Raw genomic sequence first — 23,509 nt, 5'->3', positions numbered from 1 at the left:
GTTGGCGCCGCCGCCGCCACCCCCGCTCCGCGCTCTCGGCCCCGTCGGCCGGGCGGTACCGAGCCCTCCGGGGACCCCTGCGACCTGCGCTTCCCCGCGGCCCGGCACCCTCCACCCCGTCCCCGCTCGAGCCGCGGCGGCCGGAGCCGAGCAGCAGCCATAGCCGGGGCACCCATGGCGTACAGTCAAGGAGGCGGCAAGAAGAAAGTGTGCTATTACTACGATGGTGAGTGGCTGGGTGGCCGGGCAGGGGCTGGGCCGCCGGGCTGGGGGTCGCGCCGGGTGTCCGGGGGCGCCGGGCCGGAGGGGTGCGGAGGAGGAGGAGGAGGAGGGACCGACGCCTGGCCGCGTCTCAGCCCATGGCCGACCCGAGGTCCCCGCGGCCAGCCCCTCGGCTCCGGGCGGGAGTCGCGGGGCACGACCCGCTTGCCTTCTGCTCCTCGGTCGGGTGGTGCGGGCCCGCGGCCTCGGGGGTGGGTGGCCGTCCGGGGTGACCGCGCCGGCCTACTCCGCACGCTGCGCTCTGTCTGGCACCCCACCCGCCGGCCTCTCGTGGGCGCGCCGGTTCCTGGGGAGCCCCGAGCCGGCATCCCCCGCACGCGAGCCTCAGTCCCGGGGCCCTGACTGCACACAAAGCCCGGCGGCCGCAGAGCTCCGCCCCTGCAGCCCCCCTCGCGTGCCCGGCGTGCCCGGCTCCCGTCCGGGCCGAGCGTTCTCCTGTCCCCGCGCCTCGTCTCTGCCCGGACCCCCTCGGCACGGCTCGGGGCCCGGCGCGGAGATCCTGGGAGTGGGAGCCCTCGCCCGGCGTGCAGAGGCCTCAACACTCGTGTTTCGCGTGGGCTGCATCCTCCATCCCTCCCCTTTTGTCCACCCGGTTGTTTGAGCGCCACTTTCTTGGAATTTAAACTCATGGGCTTCCTGCCTCCGTTCCTGTTAGGGTTCTCGAGTTGGCAGTGGGTAGTTGGAGCGCCATTGAGAGACGAAGGGAAATGTGGAGCTGTTGCTGCCTGGGATGGGACTCGTGGGTCCTGGCTTGCCTCTGTGAGAGGTGGTTACCACCCACTTCTTTGTTGTTGCTCTTTGTTCGATCCGGAAGTAGACCCTGCTTTGGAGGTGGAGAGCACGGGGCAGCGGCCTTGGGGAGTTCTTAGGTGATGGGAACACTGGTGCAGATAGACTTACGGGAGCAGTGGAGCAGTACTAAGTAACCAGACAGGCTGGAGCTGGCGACATGGTGAATTATAGAAGATAATTTCATCTTAAGGGTTCTGGGATGTGGAATAGGCGGTAACGTTAAAAACCTGATGTCTGCATCCCAGGCCCTCATGAAGTAAAGCAGTCACAGCGGTTCCCAAAGACCTGAGCTGGGTGATGTGGCCTCTGGATAGGAGAACTGAAATGAAACAAAGCCAGGCTCAGGGATCTGACAGGTTTATCTGATTTATTGGAAGCAATACAAATGTGAGGAGTCATTTGTTACATACGGTATTTTATAAATCACCATATTAGAAAGGTAGAAGTGGTCACAATAAACCTGACTTTAGCTCATGAAAAATTGTGCTATTCCTCTTAGCAGTGATCCATTTTTTTCATTATTTTTATTATTTTTTTATTGGAAAGGCGGATATACAGAGAGGAGAGACAGAGAGGAAGATCTTCCGTGCAATGATTCACTCCCCAAGTGAGCCGAACGGCCAATTGCTGTGCCCATCCGCAGCCAGGAGCCTCTTCCGGGTCTCCCACGCAGGTGCAGGGTCCCTAAGCTTTGGGCCGTCCTCGACTGCTTTCCTGGGCCACAGGCAGGGAGCTGGAAGGGAAGTGGGGCTGCCGGGATAGAACTGGTGCCCATATGGGATCCCGGGCGTGAAAGGCGAGGACCTTAACCACTTGTGCCACCGCGCTGGGCCCGATCCATTTTTTTAAAATGCCAGGTTTACAGGAAATTACCACCTGAGTCCTTCGTGGGAAATTTAAGTAATAATGCAGGACAAAACTTAAGTTGATCCGTAATCTCTGGGACAAAATAGAAACAGATCTCTAAACGCATTCTTTGAAGGTACTGCATATGTGTAAGTTGATTTGAAATTGTACCATCTTGGCGCTGTAGAGATGGGAATACATTTCACATGAATTTTTTAATTTGGGTTGTTGGTGAAACCTTCACCCCATTTTCCCTAGAAAACTTAGAAATGCTAAAACCTTGTGTGTTTCTTAAGTTTTATTTGAAAGAGAGCGAGCTTCCATGCACTGGTTCACTCAGCAGGTGGAGACAGTGGCCTGATGGGAAGGATGCGTCTGGATCTCCCTATGGGCAGCAAGGGTCCACACTCTTGGCCCGTTCTCTGTTGCTTTTCCCAGACCAGCAGAAGGAAACAGGCTTGGAAGTGGAGCATCTGGGCCACAATCGCAGGCCAGTGTGGGAAGCCATGGACTCAGGTGGCAAATTTACCCATAGTACCATAAGTGAATTTTTAACAATACGTTGTTTCCAAAGTCTAGATATTGTGTGTGTGAGTGGGGGGCGGGCAGAAAGAAGCTCAGGGCAAAGGGAAAGAATGAACAAGTTGCAGATTCGTACTCAGGCTCCCACACGTGTCACTGACAGTGGGCAGTGTGGGCTACAAGGAATAACGTGCTCTGTAACTTTTTGTCAGCAGGCTTGAAGTGTAGAAGCAGGAGGTACCCTTGTGTAGCAGCTTTCTCAGCAACTGTTTGTTCCTGTGCCCACTTATATGAAGAGCCTTTGCAGAGAGGGCAGGAGCAGGGTGCCACTGAGGAGAGCTTGGATCGGAGTCTTCTGGTTGTCAGTACTTCACCTAATGGCTAGCAAGGGCAGAGGTTTAACTAACAGCCTGTGACTCTGATTTGACTCATTTGAGAAGGGACCCTTACATTATGTTTCCAGTAGTTCTTAATTCAGTTCTCATGATCAGAAAGCCCTATTTTGTCAATTTGTAAAATAGCAACACAGAATGCAAATAGAGGAGCTTTGGCATCAAAGAGTTTAGATTTTAAGTTATGCAACGTAGATTAGGTTGGGAGTGAGTGGAGTCAGTAGCAGGGCCTAAGTAGTTAGCCGGCTTGTTAACTGGTTGTAACTTGTTTTTAAAAGAAAGAAGGAATATCAAAAGGTGTATTTCATTGTTTCTGTAAAATGATACAGCTAGCTATAACAATGAGGTGAAATCTGTAATCATCATTGCTGCCCGGATTTTTTCTTATCATTTGTACTGCCCTCCTTTTGTCTCTGTCCCTATTGGAATATAAGCTTTGTGAGGACAAAGGGTTTAATTTAGTTCTGCCATTTGAAGCGATAAACTTAATCTGAATAACTAGCTAATTCATATTTTTATAGATAGAACACTGCTGTATAATTTTTTTGTGTTCTTTTTAAGATTTATTTATTTTTATTGGAAAAGCAAATTTACAGAGAGAAGTAGAGGCAAAGGGGAAGATCTTCCGTCTACTGGTTCACTCCCCAAGAGACCATGATGGCCAGAGCTGAGTCAATCTGAAGCCAGGGGCCTCTTCCAGGTCGCTCACATGGCGCAGGGTCCCAAGGCTTTGGGCCATCCTCTGCTGCTTTCCCAGGCTACAAGCAGGGAACTAGATGGGAAGTGGAGCAGCCAGGACATGAACCAACCAGTGCCAGTATGGAATTCTGGCTCTTAACAGTCTAAGAATTAGCCAGTTGAGCCATCACACTGGCCACATAGAACAAATGCAAGGGGAGGATTGCCCAGTGGCGCCTTCACAACAGGTGCACTGTGTTGTTCTTAACCATCTGAGTTATAGAATATTTGACATTTGTCTGCTATAGGAGAAACCAGATTAATACCCCTGTTAGGTACCACTTTCCTTTTGCACCCTGACTTTGATTTCATGTCTGGGGGAGAGTCACATCTGGAACCTAAAGGCTTTTCTTTTTAATGTAATTCCCACTAATAAAAATCATTTCTTTAATGTAATGGACACATTAAAGGTTGAAAATTCTTAAAAGAATCCAGGTGGAATTGGAAAGGGGATGTGATATTTTAGTCAATGTTTATGACGTTGAATCATGGATGAGAACAGAGTCAAAAGTTAAAATCTGAGGATGTAGTATGTACTGACATTGATGCTCTACCTTGATGCCGTAACTTACCAAGTCAATTTTGCTTTTAGGAAAACCAGATAGGTTTTACGTCCCTATTTAGTGCCACATTGAAGATTATTTAAGGGAGTCTTCTTTTGGCATTGACTGTTACACCAACATCTCATGGGTGCCAGTGAGAGTGGTTGCTCCACCTGTGATCCCACTCCCCGCTGATGCTCCTGGGAAAAGCCTGTAAGGGCTGGGGTCCCTGCGAGCCGTGTAGGAGACCTGGATGAACTTCAGCAGTCTGGGTAGTGAACCAGCAGAAACATTATGTTTCTGTTTGTGTGTGTCTCTGTCTCTTTCTCTTCCTTTCTCTTTGTAACTGCATTTGAGAATTTTTTTTTAATCTATTATTTTCAAGTCATAATAAGGAAATAATAGTCTATATTAGAGAATAAGAGAAGGGATATTTTGGTAGGGTAATCAGAAAAGAATAAGCCAGCCTTGAAAGAGCTCTTCTAGAGACATGGCAAACTGCAAGGGCCAGATAAGTTGAACTTGTTCTACTTAACAAAAAAAGCAAGCAAAGACTGTGGGTTTCTAGGTTAGGTACTAAGGAACTAGACTTCCCATAACTTTAAGAAAAGGAAAGAGGTTTTTGACTTTTATTTAGAAATTGGAAAGCCATTAAAGGTTTCATAATTGGAGGTATGGTAGAATTAGTGTTGAATGCAAACTGGTATACACAAATGTAGTGGTTGCTGGGTTGGTACCATGGCTGAACTAATGCTCAACCTGAAAGCGCTGACATCTTATATAGGCACTGCTTCTTGTCCCAGATGCTCTACTTCCCGTTCAGCTTATGGCCTGGGAAAGCAGTGGAAGGTGGCCCAAAGCCTTGGGACTCTGCACACATGGGAGACCTGGAGGAAGCTCCTGGCATGGAATTGGCTCATCTTTGACTTGCAGCCCTTTGGGGAATGAACTAGTGGATGGAAGATCATTCTCTGTCCCTCCTCCTTTCTATAAAATGCTCCTTTCCAATAAAAATAAATCCTAACAGAAAATGTATTGGTTGCATTTTCAGTACAAATGGACACACTGAAGGTTGGTTTTGAGAAATATAACCAAGAGTTTGTTGTTGGATTAGAAATGGAGTTGGAGCCGGGGGTGTCAGTAAGAATAAATGATGGCTCTGGATGTCTGGGCTGAGCAGCTAGGTGGGTGGCAACCCTGGGGTTGGAAAGGCGAATCTCAGGCTCAGGCTTGTGTTCAGTTCTTCTGAAATTGCCGAGAACTTCCTCTGAGTTTGGATCCCAAGGAATAGAGGATGAGCAGAAATGTGAGAAATTCATTGCTAAAAAATTTCAACAGGAGGATGCCGAAAACGCATATATAAAGCAGAACTCTTCACTGCTGGGTGTCCAAGAATCTAGAACAGTGGCTGAGTGGCAGGCACACAGCTGGCCCTGATTGACCAATTTAAATTAATGAATTTGAGAAGTTTGAGATGGCGTTGGGGGCAGAAGAAAGTTACTATGAAAGTTTGAAAGTATTTCAAAAGAAGCAGAGTGGCGCATATTAAGACCTGTTAAGTAATCTGAGGGACAAAAAGGATGGCATAGATTTTCCTTAACCTCCCTCTCTCCCTCTGTGGTCTTTTTTTACAGTCTGCTTATATTTAGGGATGAAAGTACATTTCACAGCCCAAAAATCAAAAATGATCTGAAATTTGCAAAAGTTTGTGTTTGGGTATTTATGATCTTTAACTTCCTGTGGATGTTCACTCAGGTGTACTATTGACGGTAAGCTGCTGCTCAGACTCCAGAATAGTTGATATATACACAAACTGTATTCCTTCTATAAAATCTAAAGTCTTGCAGTTTGAAACACGTCTACTTCTAGATTTAGAAGAGTGAACTGTTTCTAAAAAAAAATTATTTGTAAATAATTAATGATTTGTTAATTTATATTTGTTTGAAGGTAAAGTGACAGACTTTGATCATTTACACATTCACTACTGTAAATGAGCCCAACAGCTAGGTCAGGGTCAGATGGAAGCCAGGATGCAGGAACTCCATCCTTCCTGCCTGCCTGGATGGCGAGGACCCAAACATTTGGGGCATTGGGCCTTCCACAGTGCATTGGCAGGTGATTGGAGTTGAGTAGGCTGGACTCACATTATCCTCTGCTCTAGGATGCTTAATGTGCTGTGTCACTGCTCCAACCCTTCCACAGGTGTTGCTCTGTGTTTTTCAATTTTTAAAAATAGTTGTGTTCAGGAACCACCTTGAGATGATTTTTCTCGCTGTTTCTTCGATGGTAAACCATTTTTAAGTATTTTGATGAAAATCAGGATAACACTTTAAATTCATTAATTATTTAAATGAGATAAGTGATCTTATTAGATTGTTAAAACTGAGAAAAGAGATTTTGTCTTGATTAAAAGGTAAATGCCATAGTGCCATAGCCTAGCAGCTAAAGTCCTTGGTTCCAGCAGTGTGGCATAGTAAGCTAAATTTCTACCTGTAACAACAAGAGGCTAGAAATTAGTGTGTTTTATTAACATCTGTTGATTAAAATTGATTTTGGTGTTACTTTAAAGTAAATGTCTTGAGATAATGGTATATAAGATACTATTTAAAAAGCCAAGCTGGAAATGGGGCTTCTGGCTCAGCTGCTGGCTGTGGCTTGGGTACACCTGTGTGCGGTATCAAGCCTCCTGCCTCTGCTTCCGAGCCAGCTTTCTGTCACGTGCTCTGGAAAGCAGCAGGTGATGGCTTGGCATTGGGCTGCTGCCTCACAGGTGAGAGGCACAGAGTTTGGCGTTGGCCTGGCCCAATCCTGTCTGTTCCAGGAATTTGGGAAGTGAACGGTGGATAGAATATTTGTCCCTCCGTCTGTCACTCTCCCTTTCAAATAAATAAGTTACAGCTTTTGAGGCCAGTGTCCTGGTATAGCAGGTGAAGCCAGCCACTGTGGTACCAGCATTCCAAATAAGTGTCAGTTCATGTATTGGCTGCTGCACTTAGGAAAAGCAGTGGAAGATGGCACAGGTGTTTGGGCCCTGCCACACACATAGAACTGGGGGAAGCTGGTGGCTCGTGACTCCAGTCTGGCTTTGTCTGATTCGGCCTTGGCCCTTGATTTGCTACAAATTTTAAGTTTAATCATGAAGAATAAGACATTATTTGGGAAATGTCATGAATATGTCTGAGCAAGGTTTTATTTAGAACCTAACTTTTAGTAACCATAAGTTCCTTGATGGACCACTCTGTGAACATAGAACATTTTAACTTACGGAATACTGACTCTGAAGGATTTCTGGGATGAAACAATAATTCTGAAAAAAAAAAGTAATACTAGTAAAATACTAGAATTTCCCCAAGTCATCTTAATTTGCCAGAAAATATTAAAAGCAGATATTACTTTGAGGAGCAAAAATTTAAAAAATGAACAAACACAACTGGAGTTATCGCCTTTTAAAGGTTTGTGTGATGTCTTGGTTTTCTTTACTATAAAAGAAATTAGGAAATAAAACAAATCATTATTTAAAGTATTCAATGAAATTTTGCCTCGGTGGTAAATGCTTTCTAATGTTTGACATACATAAATTTCAGATTTTTCATGAGGAAACTATTGTCTCTGTTGTTCAGTTTGCGTCTTTTCTATTTTAGGTGATATTGGAAACTACTATTATGGACAGGGACATCCCATGAAACCTCATAGGATCCGCATGACTCATAACTTGCTGTTAAATTATGGCTTATACAGAAAAATGGAAATATATGTGAGTATAACTATTGGTAAACACCCAACACCATTTTAGTAGCTGTTTTCAAGCTTTCTCTTTGGAGAGCATTCAGCTGGTGAATCTGGAAGAAAACACTCCTTTTGTCTTTTTTTTTTTTTTTTCCCTTTTTTTTTTCCATAGAAAACCCAGTTTGGGAGCTGTAGCCCCTTTTTGTTTTGCTTTGACCATTGTAAAGACAGTTCCCCCTATGTTAAGCTTTTATGCTCCTGGAGAATAACTCCATCTAGTATAGTAAATATTTTTGTTATAGTAATTGTTGATGTGCTTAGGCTGTTGAAATGGATTGATTAGTAGAGAAAATATTTGTTGGACATGTAATATATGAAACTGATACTGCCAAGCAGGAAAAGAAAACAAAGTAATACAATTACGTTAAGTGTTTTGTAGATACAAACAGGTGTAGATAACCAAATACAAGAAGAATCAATTCCTTCCTGTTGGGGGGAAAGATAAAGCAGCGACCATGTCAGGTAGTGTGTGTAAGTTACTTTTTCTCTGATGTAGACGTTTAGAGGAGAGAGGTGTTTGAATAGGAATCTGGGTAGAGTGGAGTCATGTGCATCAGGGAAATTGAGCTCGTCAAGACAGGGAAGGATGGTTAGGGTAGGCAACTGAAAGAAGTCATAAGCACAGACTTGGAACTTAGAAGGAGTCTCTGACAGGCCTTTCTTTGATGAGGTCTTAGATGTTGAGCAGGATGTTTGAAAATTAAAATTTGTGAAAGTTGGGCTTACAAATGCCTGCTTGACTTAAACAGTTTGGTGTATTCCCAACAGAACACGAAGAATGACTAATTCATAGTTGGTATTATGCCTGTTCAATACCTGTGCTTTTGAAGAAAGTTGACTAGTTTTAAGTGATTCTGTTTTCTTAACACATGTGTGTACATTTGGAGTACTTTTGGAATTTGTTCTGTCAGCCTAGTTCTGTTGACAACACTGTGAGAGAGAATTACACATTTTCATTCATAACCCTAATATAAAACCAGTTGTGATTTTTAAATTCTGATGTTTATTGTTTCTTACAGAGGCCCCACAAAGCCACAGCTGAAGAAATGACAAAATACCACAGTGATGAGTACATCAAGTTTCTGCGGTCCATAAGACCAGACAACATGTCGGAGTATAGTAAGCAGATGCAGAGATGTACGTTTCAGTATTTTTTTTTAATAATGCCTGCGTCATTGAGGTTTTTCGTTTATTTTTTATTAGAAAGTCAGAGAGGAGGAGAAACAGAGGAAGATCTTCCATCCATTGATTTACTCCCTAAGTGGCTGCAAATGGTTTTAGCTGAGCCAAGCTGATGCCAGGAGTCTCTTCCAGGTCTCCCATGCTAGTGTAGAATCCCAAGGCTTTGGGCCATCCTTGACTGCTTTCCCAGGGAGCTGGATGGGAAGCAGGGCCACAGGGCTTAGAACCCATATGGGATCCTGGCCTATGCGAGGCAAAGACTTTAGCCACCTGTTACTGCGCTAGGCCTATGTTTCAGTTTTAAAAGGATATTTTAGTATTGAGCTGTATACATTAGTATTTTTAGAACCTGATAGTATTATCTATTATTTTTTGATGGATTTAACAGTGCAGAAGCTGCGTAAGGTTATGAACCCATGTGAATCTTATTAATCTGTGAAACTGCTATTTGGGTGGTCTTCTGTCTACTCTGTTTCTTACTCTGGTCATTTGAGATAACGTGGATATCAGCAGGGAGACCTCACTTCCTTGTTTCAGAAATGAAAATTATGCTTCATTATCCCAATCCTAAGAAATAACGCTTTTCTTCTATTTGTGTGCTTTGGTTAACCTGGACTATAATGTATATATCCTGCTTTTCTTCTTATTAGAATTTTAGTGAAGCTTTTGATCTCTTTTGTAGTTTAAAAATAATATATAATTAAAGATCATAATTGGATTAAAGATAGAATATGAAGTGTCATCCTAAAATATTTGGAACAGTGTTAAGTGTATATATTTTTTAAGCTTGTTACTGGAGTTCATTTTCATTTGTGTTTATTGAACTTGTGTGGTGATTATACTGCACCACGAATCGACATCTCACAAATTCCTAGCATATACACAGATATCTCCTTTGGTTTAACTATTGATTATGCTGTAATGTATAGATAGGATTCAAGTTGTAAGTCATAGATGGATATTGTTATGTTATATGGTTGTATTGAAAATCATTTGTGGGAAATAGTTTTTGTGAGAAAAAGTTTTCATTCTTTGTAGAATGGGTTGAAATTAATGCAATAAATTATCCACAGTTAATGTTGGAGAAGATTGCCCCGTGTTTGATGGACTCTTTGAGTTTTGTCAGCTCTCAACTGGTGGCTCAGTTGGTAAGTGCCCTCAATAGATCAGTTTTAGTGTTTGTCTGAGCGTGGTATTTTGGTTTTTATTTAAGGCAGAAGTTAACAGATAGTCAGTGTGTTCATAGTGAACTTCAGCTGTGTTTGCTGTGTCATATATGATAGTAGAGTGTATATGTGCATGTACTTTTACTTACCTTTTCACTTGAAGACTTCCCTCTTTGTTAGCTACCAGTGTTAATTCTCATTCCATTGATATTATTGTTTAATCAGTTATCAACTATCAGGAAGTAATTTGTCTGAAGAAGAAACTGTTACTGCTCTAAATAGTGATCCTTGTGGTTTTAAATTTTAAGCTTTTGCTTACTGATGACATAGCATTTTTCCAGTTATACTAGTGTGTTATAAGTATGCAGAAATTCTGCTGTATTTCTTTCTTAGCTGGAGCTGTGAAGTTAAACCGACAGCAGACTGATATGGCTGTTAACTGGGCCGGAGGATTACATCATGCCAAAAAGTCAGAAGCGTCAGGATTCTGTTATGTTAATGACATTGTGCTTGCCATACTCGAATTGCTAAAGTAAGTTGTTTGTGTTGTTACTTTTCCTGTGGTAAAATGTTTTATTAAAATTGTAAGTCTGGCATTTTTAATACCAACCAAACAGTAGGTTGGCTGAAATAGATCTAATGATCTTGGAATTCATTATAAACTAACATAGAAAATAGAGGAAATTTGTCAATCCTTGGATCATTAAATATGAATATATAACTGTATAAATACTTGAAACTGCCTTTTAGAAATAGTAGGAGCTGGTGTTTGGGTGCTGCATGCTGACTGCTGCCTGTGGCACCAGCTTTCCTTCTCACTGGTTCTAGTCCAGGCTGCTCCTCTTTCCTTCTGGCTCCTTGTGTAGGAAAGCTGTAGATTGCCCAAGTGCCAGGGCCTCTGCCTGCCATATTGGAGAAAGTCTTGGTCCAGCCTTGGCAGTTGTGGCCATTTGAGGAGTTTACCTTTAGATGAAAGATATCTCTCTCTCTCTCTCAAATTCTGCTGACTTGAAATAAGTAAAGCTTTACTAAATATAAATATATGTGTGTACATTGTACAAACACAACTATAGTAGAAGTAGCTTGACAGTTTAGATTTGAGTTGCAGTTTCAACTAGTGAAAAATGACAAGCATTTTTGTAACCTTTCACTTGCAGGCACATTTTGAAAACAGTATTAAGGGAAATACGTTTGCCTGTTTAGTGAGCCTGGTTAACTGCCTACTTTTCTTATCCGAGCAGGGCTTTGTTTTTATCAATGGACATAAATCTAAACCTATATTACTTAGTTGAATGTTTAAGCATTATCCTTCTGTATTTGAAATCGCCTTCAGACCTTAAAGGCGCTTATGATTTGGAGATTTGCAGAGATATATTTTCTGCCAGTCTCAAAGTTAAAAAACTTCCCTATAGCTAACTTCGTGTACACTTTCCATAGAAGCTAATTTTCCAGTCAGTTTTGGTATTGACTCCTCAAATATATAGTAACTGAGGAATGTCTGTGTAAAAATCATTTGAAATCATTTACTATTTTTGTTTAAGTTTTATTTATTTTTATTTGAAAGGCAAATTTAAAGAGAGGAGAGACACAAGAGATGCTATAACTGCTGATTTTCTTCCCAGATGGCCGCAGTGCTAGAACTGAGCTGATCTAAAGTCTGAAAACAAGCCTCGCCCGGTTCTCTTATGTGGGTGTGGGGTTTTGAGGGCTTTGACCCCCCTCTGCTGCTTTCTTGGGTCAGAAGCAGCAGGCTGAATAGGAAGTGCAGTAGCCAAGAACGTGAACCTGTGCCCTTGTGGGATGCTGAAGCAGCAGGTAGAGAGTTAGTATGTTAGGTCGCTTTGGCAACCCTTGCTCTGTATTTTTATTGATGTTGATTCTAGTTTCATCCAATTCTTTGAGCAAAGTTTTAGCACATTCTTTTGATTGTAAACATAATTGAATTGCTTTTGTAAAAAGCAATTCAAACTAATATGCAGCCTTTTTGTTTTATTAACCCTGTGAAGAAATTTCTTTGACAATGAGATTCACTGTTGTAAATTTCCTACTTTTTGAATGTTGAGAGTAAGTACTATTTTGGAAACTCAATCTGGAAATGTTAGCTTATGTTTTACGAGTTTAGGGTAACTATGAAATATTACCTAGTAAGCAGGATACATTAACTTGTAATACAATAGCAAAATATGTGTCACTTTAAAAAGGTGATATTTGAAGTACATGTCTTCCTTTTTGTGATTTTTCGCATGGATGTTCATGGTTAATGATATGTCAAGATGCAGTGGTACAGGTGGCTTCCAAATACATTCATGGCATAACTGCCATAGTGGGATTTGTAGTACATTAAGCATCAGAATGGATTTCTAGGAGAGAGTTCCACATGTTGTCTAGTACTAGAAATTAGAACTTGAGCTTCATATAATTGTCACAACATGAAATACTCCTTTTTTTTATGATTTAAAAAATTAAAATTCCTGCTAATGCATACTACAAAATAGGAGATGCTTTCAGTGCTTTGGACCCTTACACTAATGTGAAATGCCTAAATGGAGTTCCGGGCTTCTGACTGAGGCTTGGCCTCACCCTGGCTGGTGGAGGCACTTTTGGGGAATGAGCCAGTGGATATCGCTTTATTTAAACTTTGTTGGAGGGATGGGTTTGGTAAGGCAGTGATGGCACAGAGAGAGAGAGAGACACAGAGAGAAGCATGTTCATCTGCTGGCTCCCTCCACAGAAGCCTGCAGTGATTGGGGCTGGGCCACACTGGAGCCTGGAGCTGGCAGCTTCCTGGTTTGCCTTGTGAGTTCAGGGGCCCAAGCACTCAGGCCATCTTCTACTGCTTTCCCAGGCCATTAGCAAGGAACTCAGAAGTGGGGCAGCTGGAATTCTAACTAGTGTCAGCATGAGATACCTGCATCTCAGGTGGCTTAACTCGCTATACCCTTCTGTATTTCTGCCTTTTGAGACGATGAAGTAAGTATTTTAAAAATAAATTTAAAACTTAGGGTGTGTATTAGGGTTTAGCATGTTGAGCTTCATCTTAGTAATCCCACATCTAATGCAGGAATGCTTGAAATCAAGTTCCACCTCTGCTTCCAACCCAGCTTCTTGCAAATGTGCCTGGGAGGCAGCAGATGATGAACCAACTATTTGGGTACTGGCCAGCACGAATGGAGTTTCAGGCATTTGTGGAAACAAACTGCTAGATGGAAAAATTTAATCTGTATATCTGCTATTCAAATAAATGAGTCTTTGAAAGTCAGAATTACAGAGAGGGAGGGAAAGACATAGAGATTTTATGTCCTTTGGTTCCCTCCTCCAAACAGCTGTGACAGGCCTAGACCAGAATGAAGCCAGAAGTGAGGATCTCCATCATAGAGTCCCCAGTGTGGGTATAGGGTCCCAAGTATTTGGACCATCTGGCAGGGAGCTGGATCAGAATTAGATCAGCCAGGACTTGAACCAGCACAGTACCAGTGTCAACAAGTAGTAGTATAACCTGTCACAGAATGCCAGACCACTAATTTAAAATAAAAAGAAAAATATTGGAGACTTACTAAAGAGGTTTTTATAAACAATTATGAATGTAGTGTGGTCTTCAGTTAAAATATTAAAATGTGCTTATGTGTTTGATGCATGAAAAATAGGATAGCCTTCACAAAGAAAATAGATTTTCTCCTAGTTTTTCTCCCAGAGGAAATTTTATGATTTAAGGCTCAAACTTTCAGGTGATCTCTTAGGCTGGACATAAAATAAGAAAGAAATTACACATTCTGGAATATAAAGACTCAGTAGACTGCTTTGTGGTTTTATTTTCAGATATCATCAGAGGGTCTTATATATTGATATAGATATTCATCATGGGGACGGTGTGGAAGAAGCCTTTTATACTACAGACCGTGTAATGACAGTGTCCTTCCATAAATACGGGGAGTATTTTCCTGGGACTGGAGACTTGAGGGTAAGACCAAATCCCATTTTGAATGAATATGAGATTAGCAAGAGGTTTATTACCTGTATTTAAACCAGCATTTTTCCTGAATTGTTAGTTTGTAACACTTCATGCATTCTGTCATCCACTAGGCTTTTGCTGACTATAATTTAAGACATTTTTTTCAAGGAGTTGGCATTACGGCCTAGCCAGTGAAAACATAAGACTGGTATGGGGGCTGGTTTGAGTCCTGGTTGCTCCACTTCTGTTCCAGCTCTCTACCAAAACAATGTGTAAAAAGATGAACATGGTACTATTGCTCCCGTTTCAGTCTGTAAGATCGGTTCAAAGCTGGGGCTTGTTATTTAGACTTAAAAAATGTTTTATCTGACACATAAAACTTGTGCATATTTAGTGGGTGACATGTGATGGCTCTGTTCATTAAAATCTGCACAATGTTCATCTTAAAAGTACTGTGGCAGCTAAATAGTCAGAGGTTTTCTTGTGAAGTGTTTCTTACCTTCTGTTTATGTATTTCAGGACATTGGTGCTGGAAAAGGCAAATACTATGCTGTCAATTTTCCAATGAGAGATGGCATAGATGATGAGTCTTACGGCCAGATATTTAAACCTGTAAGTTGTGTAATCAGTTTTAAGATGGGTTTTTTACATGCTATTAGAGATACTAATTTGTTGTCTTATGTGTAGATCATCTCAAAAGTAATGGAGATGTATCAACCTAGTGCTGTAGTATTGCAGTGTGGAGCCGACTCATTATCTGGCGACAGACTAGGATGCTTCAATTTAACAGTCAAAGGTAAGCAGTTTTAATAGGGCTATCATTTCCAGGTGGATGACTTTTCTTTGCAGGGACTTAACAATAAAGTGTGGTTCCTCCCTGCTCATTAGCAGTGAACTGTGTGCAATTAGATTTTATTTTAATGAAATATATTCATTTGCTGTTGTGCAAGAAGATTCTGTTGTCTCCAATATACACTCTGCTTGTTGTACTTCTGTTTTCAAAAAAACAGTTTAGCACGGGCCCGGCGCGGTGGCGCAGTGGTTAAGGTCCTCGCCTTGCACGCCCAGGATCCCATATGGGTGCCGGTTCTATCCCAGCAGCCCCACTTCCCTTCCGGCTCCCTGCCTGTGGCCTGGGAAAGCAGTGGAGGACGGCCCAAAGCTTTGGGACCCTGCACCCGCGTGGGAGACCCAGAAGAGGCTCCTGGCTTTGGATCGGCATAGTATCGGCCCGTTGCGCTCACTTGGGAAGTGAATCATCGGACGGAAAATCTTCCTCTCTGTCTCTCCTCTCTGTGTATCTGCCTTTCCAATAAAAAAAAATAATAATAATAATTAAAAAAAAAACAGTTTAGGTTGTGTATTCCGTGTTAGGCTAACAACTCATTTCACTTAGGCAGTTTCCCTTCTAAGTTTTTTTTCCTTTGTTTGTTCACTTAGTGTTCCCTTTACTTATTACTAAATTCCCAAAATCTGACATCTCCATATATTCAGTTACATCAAATACCTGTCAGTTTCACTTTTTTTCTTTATTCTCTTTAGATTTTATTTATTTGTCAGTTACGGAAGAGAGATCTCATCTGAGGGTTCACTCCACAAATGGCCACAGCAGCCAGGGCTGAGCCAGTCCAAAACCAGGAGCCAGAAACTTCATCCAGGTCTGCCTCATGGGTGACGGGACCCAAGCACTTGGGCCGTCTGCTGCTGCTTTCCCAGAGCCATTAACAGGGAGCTAGATGAGAAGAGAAGCAGCCAGGACACAAATTGGTGCCCATGTGGGATCAAGTGTTTGGTGCAGTGGGTAAGTCACTGCTTCGGACATCTGTATCCCGAGTCAGTACCTGGGTTTGGGTCCCAGATCATTTTATAATTCGAGCTTCCTGTTAGTGTATGTCCTGGGAGGCGGCAGGGGACAGTGAATAATGGAACTCATGGACCTGGGTCTCTGCTATCCACTTTGAGACCTGACTTGACTCCAGGCTGTGGCTCAGCCCCAACTGTATGGGTATTGGAGGAATCTACCAGTAAGAGCAAGGATCTCTGTCTTGTCTGTCACTCTTACAAATAAATTAAAACAAAACTTATGTGCTTGTTAATCTAACTATTGTATGATTTCTTCAGTTCAGTGTTTCGGGAACCAGACTAAAGTAATGTACTCTTTTTGGGTAGGTCAATAGTATCATAGCGGTTTCATGTTGTTGAATACTTTATGTTGCATATTTGCCTCAAAATAGATACTAAAAGTGATAAAACTAAGAGGCTCTTAAAATATATGTGAACTGTTAGTTTTTCAGTTTAAGTCATGGTTCTTGGGTGTTTTTTTGTTTTTGTTTTTGTTTTTGTTTTCTTTTTGCCTTTTTAAACAACATTGTATTTCTGCTGTCCAGATAGCATTTCAGTTACGAAGAGCGTAGAAGGACAGTTGCAGCTTACTAATAAATGTCTCCACTGCTGCTGCTGTTTGCATTTCTCAGATGTGCTGAGTAGTTATGTCTTATCTACGTACTTGGTGTCTTCAGTTACCTTCTTGCTGCTATATCTCTTCTGTTTATTTTTATGGATTTTATAAACACCTTTAAGAAATTCTTTTATAGTTATTTTTGTCAGGTTTGAGGATGAAACAAAAGTAAATGTATGTGTGGGTGTGTGCTAGCAACTTACGTGGAAGTCAGTTAATTTTTTATGTGTTTTTTAAAGATTCATTTATTTTTATCAGGCAGATTTACGGAGAGAAGGAGAGACAAAGATCTTCCATCTGTTCTCTTTTTTCTCCTCCCCACATTGCTGCAACAGCCAGAGACTGAGCGGACCCAAAGCCAGGAGCCTTTTCCATGTCTCCCACTGGGTGCTGGGTCTCATGGTTGTGGACTCTTCCAGGCCACAAGCAGAAAGCTGGATAGGGTATGGAGCAGCCAGAACATGAACCTGGGCCCATATGGAATGCCAGGGCTTGCAGGCAGAGGACTAACCAATTGAGCCATCATGTTGATCCAGTTTTTTATGTTTTCACTCTTTAAAAATATCAGATAACTTTTGTCTGTTATAAGAAGCACATGTCTCTAGTGGCAGTAATAACAGTTGGACTGAGTCATGCAAAACCATTTTTGAATATTGAGAATTCTCACAGGAATACAAACACAGAGAACAAATAATTGATTTTTATTAACTCACGTTTCAAAGTGAGTGTTGTCTGGGTTTGGCTGAATTTTTTCTTGATACATTTGCCTTTTTTGGGGAGTGGGGACAGGCATGAATTTCTTTTAAAATTGAGGAATTTGCTTGCTTTCTTTCAAGATTACATTATATGTATAAATAGCCCAAGAAAATTGCCCACAATTTATAAATTACTGCTGAGGTGTGGCTCCAAAGGGAATATGTGTTTTCGGTTAGGTTTATAGTCTTGGATAAAATAATCCATTAATACAATCATTCAAAGATAACCTAGCCTTTAACTTTGTATAATCTGTAGTTATTCTGTATATGCCTTGCCTTTAAGTGAAAATGATAAGAATGTATTGTGTGTGTATTGAATATTTCATTCAACCAAATTTTTTTCCATGTAAACTCATGTGAACATCTTCTGATAATATTTTAATCTTAGTAGTTGCATAATTTATTTTTTTTATCAAATATTTGCTAAAATGATGCATGTAAGACATAACTAATGATGTTCTGGTCTAAAGGTTTATTGAATTTTTGTTTCCCAAATGTCTAGAAAACCTAATTTGGCAGAGTAAAATTTTGAATTTATTAGCTTTGAGAATTTCACTTTGCAAACTTGCTAGTATGCAGATTTTACTGTTAACCCAAATTTTCTCTGTTTTAGGTCATGCTAAATGTGTAGAAGTTGTTAAGACTTTTAACCTGCCGTTACTGATGCTTGGGGGAGGAGGGTACACCATCCGCAATGTGGCTCGCTGCTGGACCTATGAGACTGCGGTTGCTTTGGACTGTGAGATCCCTAACGGTGAGTGTCCTTCCTGTGTGACCTGGGGTGCATGGGCTGCTGCTGTTTAGAAGTGGATGGGTCCTTGTGTGATTTAAAAGATAATTACTTCATACTTTGCTTAAAACCTTTTCTTTGGAAATATGACGTCTGATTTTGTACATGAATTTGGGTGGGTACTGAGCACTTCATATGTATTTTTTTTGTCTTTGTTTTTGATAGAATTGCCATATAATGATTACTTTGAGTATTTTGGGCCAGACTTCAAGCTGCATATTAGCCCTTCCAACATGACTAACCAGAATACTCCGGAGTATATGGAAAAGATAAAGTAAGAAATTGAGTTGCTTTATAACCATCTCATCTTGACAGCGTCTTAGCAGGGAGGGTTTCACTAGAGGACCAAGGACAGTAGATCCAAGCTTTATTCACTGCAGGAAGTTCATGGACAGTGGAATTCAAAGAACAATATATTTTAGTGTAAAGAAAAAAAAATGAAATCCAAGCCTGTGAGAAATTCATGAAAAGTATCTTTGGATTCAATACATTTTTACACCAAAGTAAATTTCTCTTTTGACCCCATTTTACTTCTGGGTTGTGAAGTGCCTTTGTATTCCCTTAGTCTTTTAGAGGAAGTTTTTATCTCCATTAATGGAATGTAATCTACCAGGCTCGAGTTTTTTGTCTTTTACATAGACTGTGCTTAGGAGTCACTGAAATGGAGGATAAAACATACTGATTTCTGAATTGTAAAGATGCAGTGAAGTTTGTACATGTAAACTCACTGCTCAGTAAATCTGAACTAGGAAAAGGATGAAATTTTTTGCTTAATGTTTTATCTTTCATCTTTGAGGAACATCAGATAAGCTGGATTTTGCCTGTTCCCTTTGCTTATGTGTTTAGACAGCGTTTATTTGAGAATCTGCGCATGTTACCTCATGCGCCTGGTGTCCAGATGCAGGCTATTCCAGAGGATGCGGTCCATGAAGACAGCGGCGAAGAAGACGGAGAAGATCCAGACAAGAGAATTTCTAGTGAGTTTATGCCTTGATCTGTGTTCTGGTACATTTTCCTGAATCATTAAAATGATACTTAAAAGTTTTACTGGTCCTGAAACAAGTACCATTATTACTTTGCCCATTTTTAATCTTGCATAGATCTTTGCTTTTTGGTCCCCCCAGTCTGATTTGAGTGTTCAGTTTCAGTTTATATTACTAAATGTGTATGAATGAAAATTTCCAGAAAGTAACCACCTAAATATAGTCAATTATAAATAGGAAAACATGCCATTTACCCAAAGTAGAATGGGTTAAATAATATGCACTTGCTATTTGGTTTTACAGCCCTACCTTATTTGTGCTTAAATCTGATTTTCTATTTGGATGATGCAGATGATTAACATCTCTTATTATTGACACTACTGGTTGTTTTTTTGTTTTGTTTTCCATAACAACTCTAAAGTAGGTTACTTTTCAGGTATAAATATATTATTTCCACATGCCAAATTCTTTCTTTTTTTTAAAAAAAGAAATCCCTAAATACTTATCTCCAAATTTCTTTTGGGGCTGTTTATAAACCAAAGCTTATTTTTCAGTGTTGAGACAAACCATTCATTTTGTTCTAATCTTTTAAAAAGTCTGTACTTTTAAATGTGGTAACTGATTAGTCCATTTATACGAGTGTTCTGTAATGATTTTAAAGCTTGTAATTTTTGTTAAAATTTTATGTATATATCAGTCCGAGCATCAGACAAGCGGATAGCTTGTGATGAAGAATTCTCCGATTCTGAGGATGAAGGGGAAGGAGGTCGTAGAAATGTGGCCGATCATAAGAAAGGAGCGAAGAAAGCTAGGATGGAAGAAGACAAAAAAGAGACGGAGGACAAGAAAGCAGGTCAGATTTATTTTTTGGCAGATGTGTTTTTGTGGTGTTTTTTGTTTGGTTGGTTGGTTGGGTTGGGTTTTTTTTACATTGAGATCTACATTGAAGCACTAAAGTTTTTATGAGCTCTTAAAGCTAACTATACAAATATTAGAGGTGGGTGGGTGGCTGGGTAAACGCTCCTTCTTATAAAGTTTAACTTTTAGTTATCTTTGAAATCTTTCCAAGTTATTACTCGTTTGATTTTATAGTGTAAGAAACTTTATTACATTGTCTTGAAGATAGACACTAAAGTAGTTTACTTACAAGAGTGTTAAGTATACTAAGAGAGAGGACAAGTTACACATTCATTTGTTAGTCCATGAGAGAGCTGAAATTCTCAGACACTGTTTTAGCTACCTAATGTTTGCATCTAGTTCCATTCCTCAACATGCTACAGTTCTTGTGTCATTTTGTAAGTTGAGCTTTCCAGAGGGCTGTCGGGATGGCTTCCAGGTGCTCCTGTGTGCCCACGGGCATCCTGAAATTCTAGTCATAGTAGTCAAGAGTAACAGAGGAAGAGGGAGAGACTTCCGTCCTTCTAAGACTTCCTCTGCTTTACCCAGGCTGAAACCAGGAGCACCTTCAGGGTCTCCCACATGGGGGCAGAGGCCCACGTGCTTGGTCAGTCTTACGCTGACTTTCTAAAGTCGCCGTCTTTGCTTTTTCTTACTTGCAAGTGAGAAAGTACCAAGGTGCTTAGCATTCATTACTCTTTTAGCTGAAAGTGGGTTTATTGTTAACAGCATAATCTGAGTTCATCTTACACTAGTTTTTTAGCACTTTATTTGCTGAGATTTAAAAACTCTGCTTCTTTATTTGGTTATTAGGCCTTGTAATTCTTAAAATTCTCAGTGTATAGAAAATAGAAAGCCTGTATTTTTTTTTTTATCTGTGGGTCAGAATCTGTGGGACCATTCCTTTTCTAATGCTTCCCTTCCCCATTTCCTTAAAAAAAAAAAAAAAAAACAAAGATTTGTCTTGTCTTTATTGGAAAATCAGGTATACAGAAGGGAGGAGAGACAGGTTCACTCCCCAGGCAGCCACAATGGCTGGAGCCTTGCAGATCTGAAGCCCGGAGCCCAGAGCCTCTTCCAGGTCTCCCACGCGGGTGCAGGGTCCCAAGGCTTTGGGCCATCCTTGACTGCTTTCCCAGGCCACAAGCAGGGAGCTGGATGGGAAGCGAGGCTGCTGGGACACAAACTGGTGCCCATATGGGATCCCAGTGCATGCAGTGCAAAGACTTCAGCCACTAGGCTACTGCATAGGGCCTCCCTGCTCCCATTTCATTTTAATACTTTCAGTTTAGGTTTACATGATTAAAACTGAACCAAAGCCACCACAGTGAGGTAGTATCTGTATTGTCCTGTCAGCTTTAGTGTGTATAGATTAGACTAGACCCTTGGAGACATGCATTGTTGAGTAAGCTAAGCTGCTGCTTGGAATGCCTATATCCTGGATCTGAGTGCCTGCCCTTCACCTTCCTTCTGGGAAGTTAACACTCCTTCTGAGTGGTCAGGGAGCATATGGCTCTTCCACAGTGCTTGAATCCCTGGCATGCCTGGAGAGGAGAGTTCCTGGTTCCTGGCCCAGACATAGCTGGTGGGGACATTTTATCAGCAGATGGAGTATCTTTCTGTCTCTCTGTCCCTGTCTCCTTCCCCCACCCCCACCCCCCTCTCTGTCTTTAAAATAAATAAGTAAGTCTTTAATAGTAAAACAAACAAAAAGGCACAATGAAATGAAACAAAGCCCAGGGGTGCCGGCATTAGAACTCAGCTGGTTCAGTGTACTTGTTCTCATATGGCTTCAGCCATGGCAAGAGTTTCCCCTCTGGCCTGCCAATTTGTTCTTGCCTAAAAATCCTTTTAAGTTTGGATATTTCCTTTTCCTCTACTCAGAATGATTTATTTCTCCCGTTTAATTCACCAAAAATGTATTCACTACTCAGGACATGTCACGGTGCTGCATTCTAAGAGAACCAAAGGTGCCAAAGGGCGCTTAGAGCGAGGCTTAGATTCTGTCACTTAGTGTAATATCTAAAACAAAACTTGCTTCTTGAATTACATTTTAAAGTGGGTTTTAATCTTCTCCTAATCTTTGTTTTAGATGTTAAGGAGGAAGATAAAGCAAAGGACAGCAGTGTTGAAAAGGCAGATACCAAAGGGTAAATAATACTCCTTAAAGTAATTTATTATTATTATTATTATTATTATTAAAAAATCCATTTTCTTGGAGTGTGTGTCTTTATTGGTATCTGTACTAAGAAGATCTGAACTGAATGTGCTAACAGTCGTGTGAGAGCCTCCAGATACCGTCTGTATTAGTGTGTGAGACCCGTGCCGTGCTGACCGTTGATTTATGTTTTCTGTTTACTGCTTGTCTGTTAAGTAGCTTTCATTAAAAAATGAGAATTATTTGTGTAACTAAATAGAAATCAGTTTGAAACTTTCACTTTTACATGTGCACTCATGGTTTTCATGGTGCTTTTATTTCTGTATTTAATCTTTTAGTGTTATGCAATAGATAAACAAACATTGAACTAATAAGTTCTGAGTAAAAATATAATTCAGGATTTTACTGTAAAAAAGCGTGTACATATGTGGTCACACATAATTTCTGCAAATTTTGCAGGACAGCTTGAGATAGATTATAAACTACTGATGAGATTATAGCAGTGGTTAATCTCAAAATAACTAAAGTTTTGTTAATGAGTGTGTTTCTTGGCAAGCAAACCTACAGGACTGAATCAGTATTATTGGGCAGTGCATTCAAATCAAGATTGTGCCATTTTTAATATTCACCTTGCCTCTTAACAGAGCCAAGTCGGAACAGCTCAACAACCCTTGAATTTGAAAGTCTCATTTACTTCAAGAAACCATTTAAAAAGTGAGAAAATATTGGGAGGAAAATTGTTTTCTTTTTGAGGACTTCTGGCTCCATTTTATACTACTTTAGCATGGACTGTATTTATTTTCAAAATAGCTTTTTTTGTTTTTGTTCTTGGCAAGTTTTATTGTGAATTTTTCTAATTATGAAGCAGAATTTCTTTTCCCCACCATGCTCTATGTGATAGTATTTAAAACTGATGTGTTATTATGTCAACATGATCTATTAAAGAAGTCATTGGCCTTTCTGAGCTAATTTTTCCATCTTTTATAATTACCTTTATTAAAAAATTGTACTTGGATTGTCTGTGGCCTGTTTGTTATAACATGAAATCTTATTTTAGGAGATAGTGACATCAAAGATAGTAATTAGAGCTTGAAAGATTGTTGCTTCAGGAACAACAATTAACCACTTTACCTTATAGCTTAGCTGGTCAGTATCAGTGAACATGTCTATGGAATTAATGCAAGCTGAGCAAACGAGTTACAGGAATTATCCTTGCACTGAAACATGGACCACTAAAAATTGGGTGTGGAAATGTTCAAATGAAAGGAAAA

At 40.7% G+C, this 23,509-nt stretch overlaps 1 protein-coding gene across 1 annotated transcript; it reads left to right on the top strand.

Annotated features, from left to right (window-relative positions):
* Window positions 1-46: 46 nt before the first annotated feature.
* HDAC2 (histone deacetylase 2) lies at window positions 47-23,253 on the top strand. The gene is made up of 14 exons (XM_040979969.1): window positions 47-226; window positions 7,756-7,868; window positions 8,920-9,037; window positions 10,156-10,230; window positions 10,642-10,780; window positions 14,065-14,206; window positions 14,717-14,809; window positions 14,885-14,993; window positions 18,024-18,164; window positions 18,366-18,474; window positions 19,047-19,177; window positions 19,881-20,036; window positions 22,173-22,230; window positions 22,883-23,253. The coding sequence occupies exons 1-14, from the start codon at window positions 175-177 to the stop codon at window positions 22,911-22,913; spliced, it is 1,467 nt and encodes a 488-aa protein (XP_040835903.1). The 5' UTR covers window positions 47-174; the 3' UTR covers window positions 22,914-23,253.
* Window positions 23,254-23,509: the final 256 nt, after the last annotated feature.

The sequence above is a fragment of the Ochotona curzoniae genome, unplaced genomic scaffold, assembly GCF_017591425.1.
Source record: "Ochotona curzoniae isolate NIBS_2020 unplaced genomic scaffold, NIBS_Ocur_1.0 contig_3368, whole genome shotgun sequence".
NCBI lineage: Eukaryota > Metazoa > Chordata > Mammalia > Lagomorpha > Ochotonidae > Ochotona > Ochotona curzoniae.
This window is presented reverse-complemented; position numbering and strand designations above follow the sequence as displayed.

Excerpts from the sequence above, each read along its gene's own strand:
- HDAC2 (XM_040979969.1), top strand. The coding sequence starts at position 175 with ATGGCGTACAGTCAAGGAGGCGGCAAGAAGAAAGTGTGCTATTACTAC. Across the intron at positions 9,038-10,155 it reads TAGTAAGCAGATGCAGAGAT|TTAATGTTGGAGAAGATTGC; the intron begins GTACGTTTCAGT and ends AATTATCCACAG. Across the intron at positions 22,231-22,882 it reads GAAAAGGCAGATACCAAAGG|AGCCAAGTCGGAACAGCTCA; the intron begins GTAAATAATACT and ends GCCTCTTAACAG.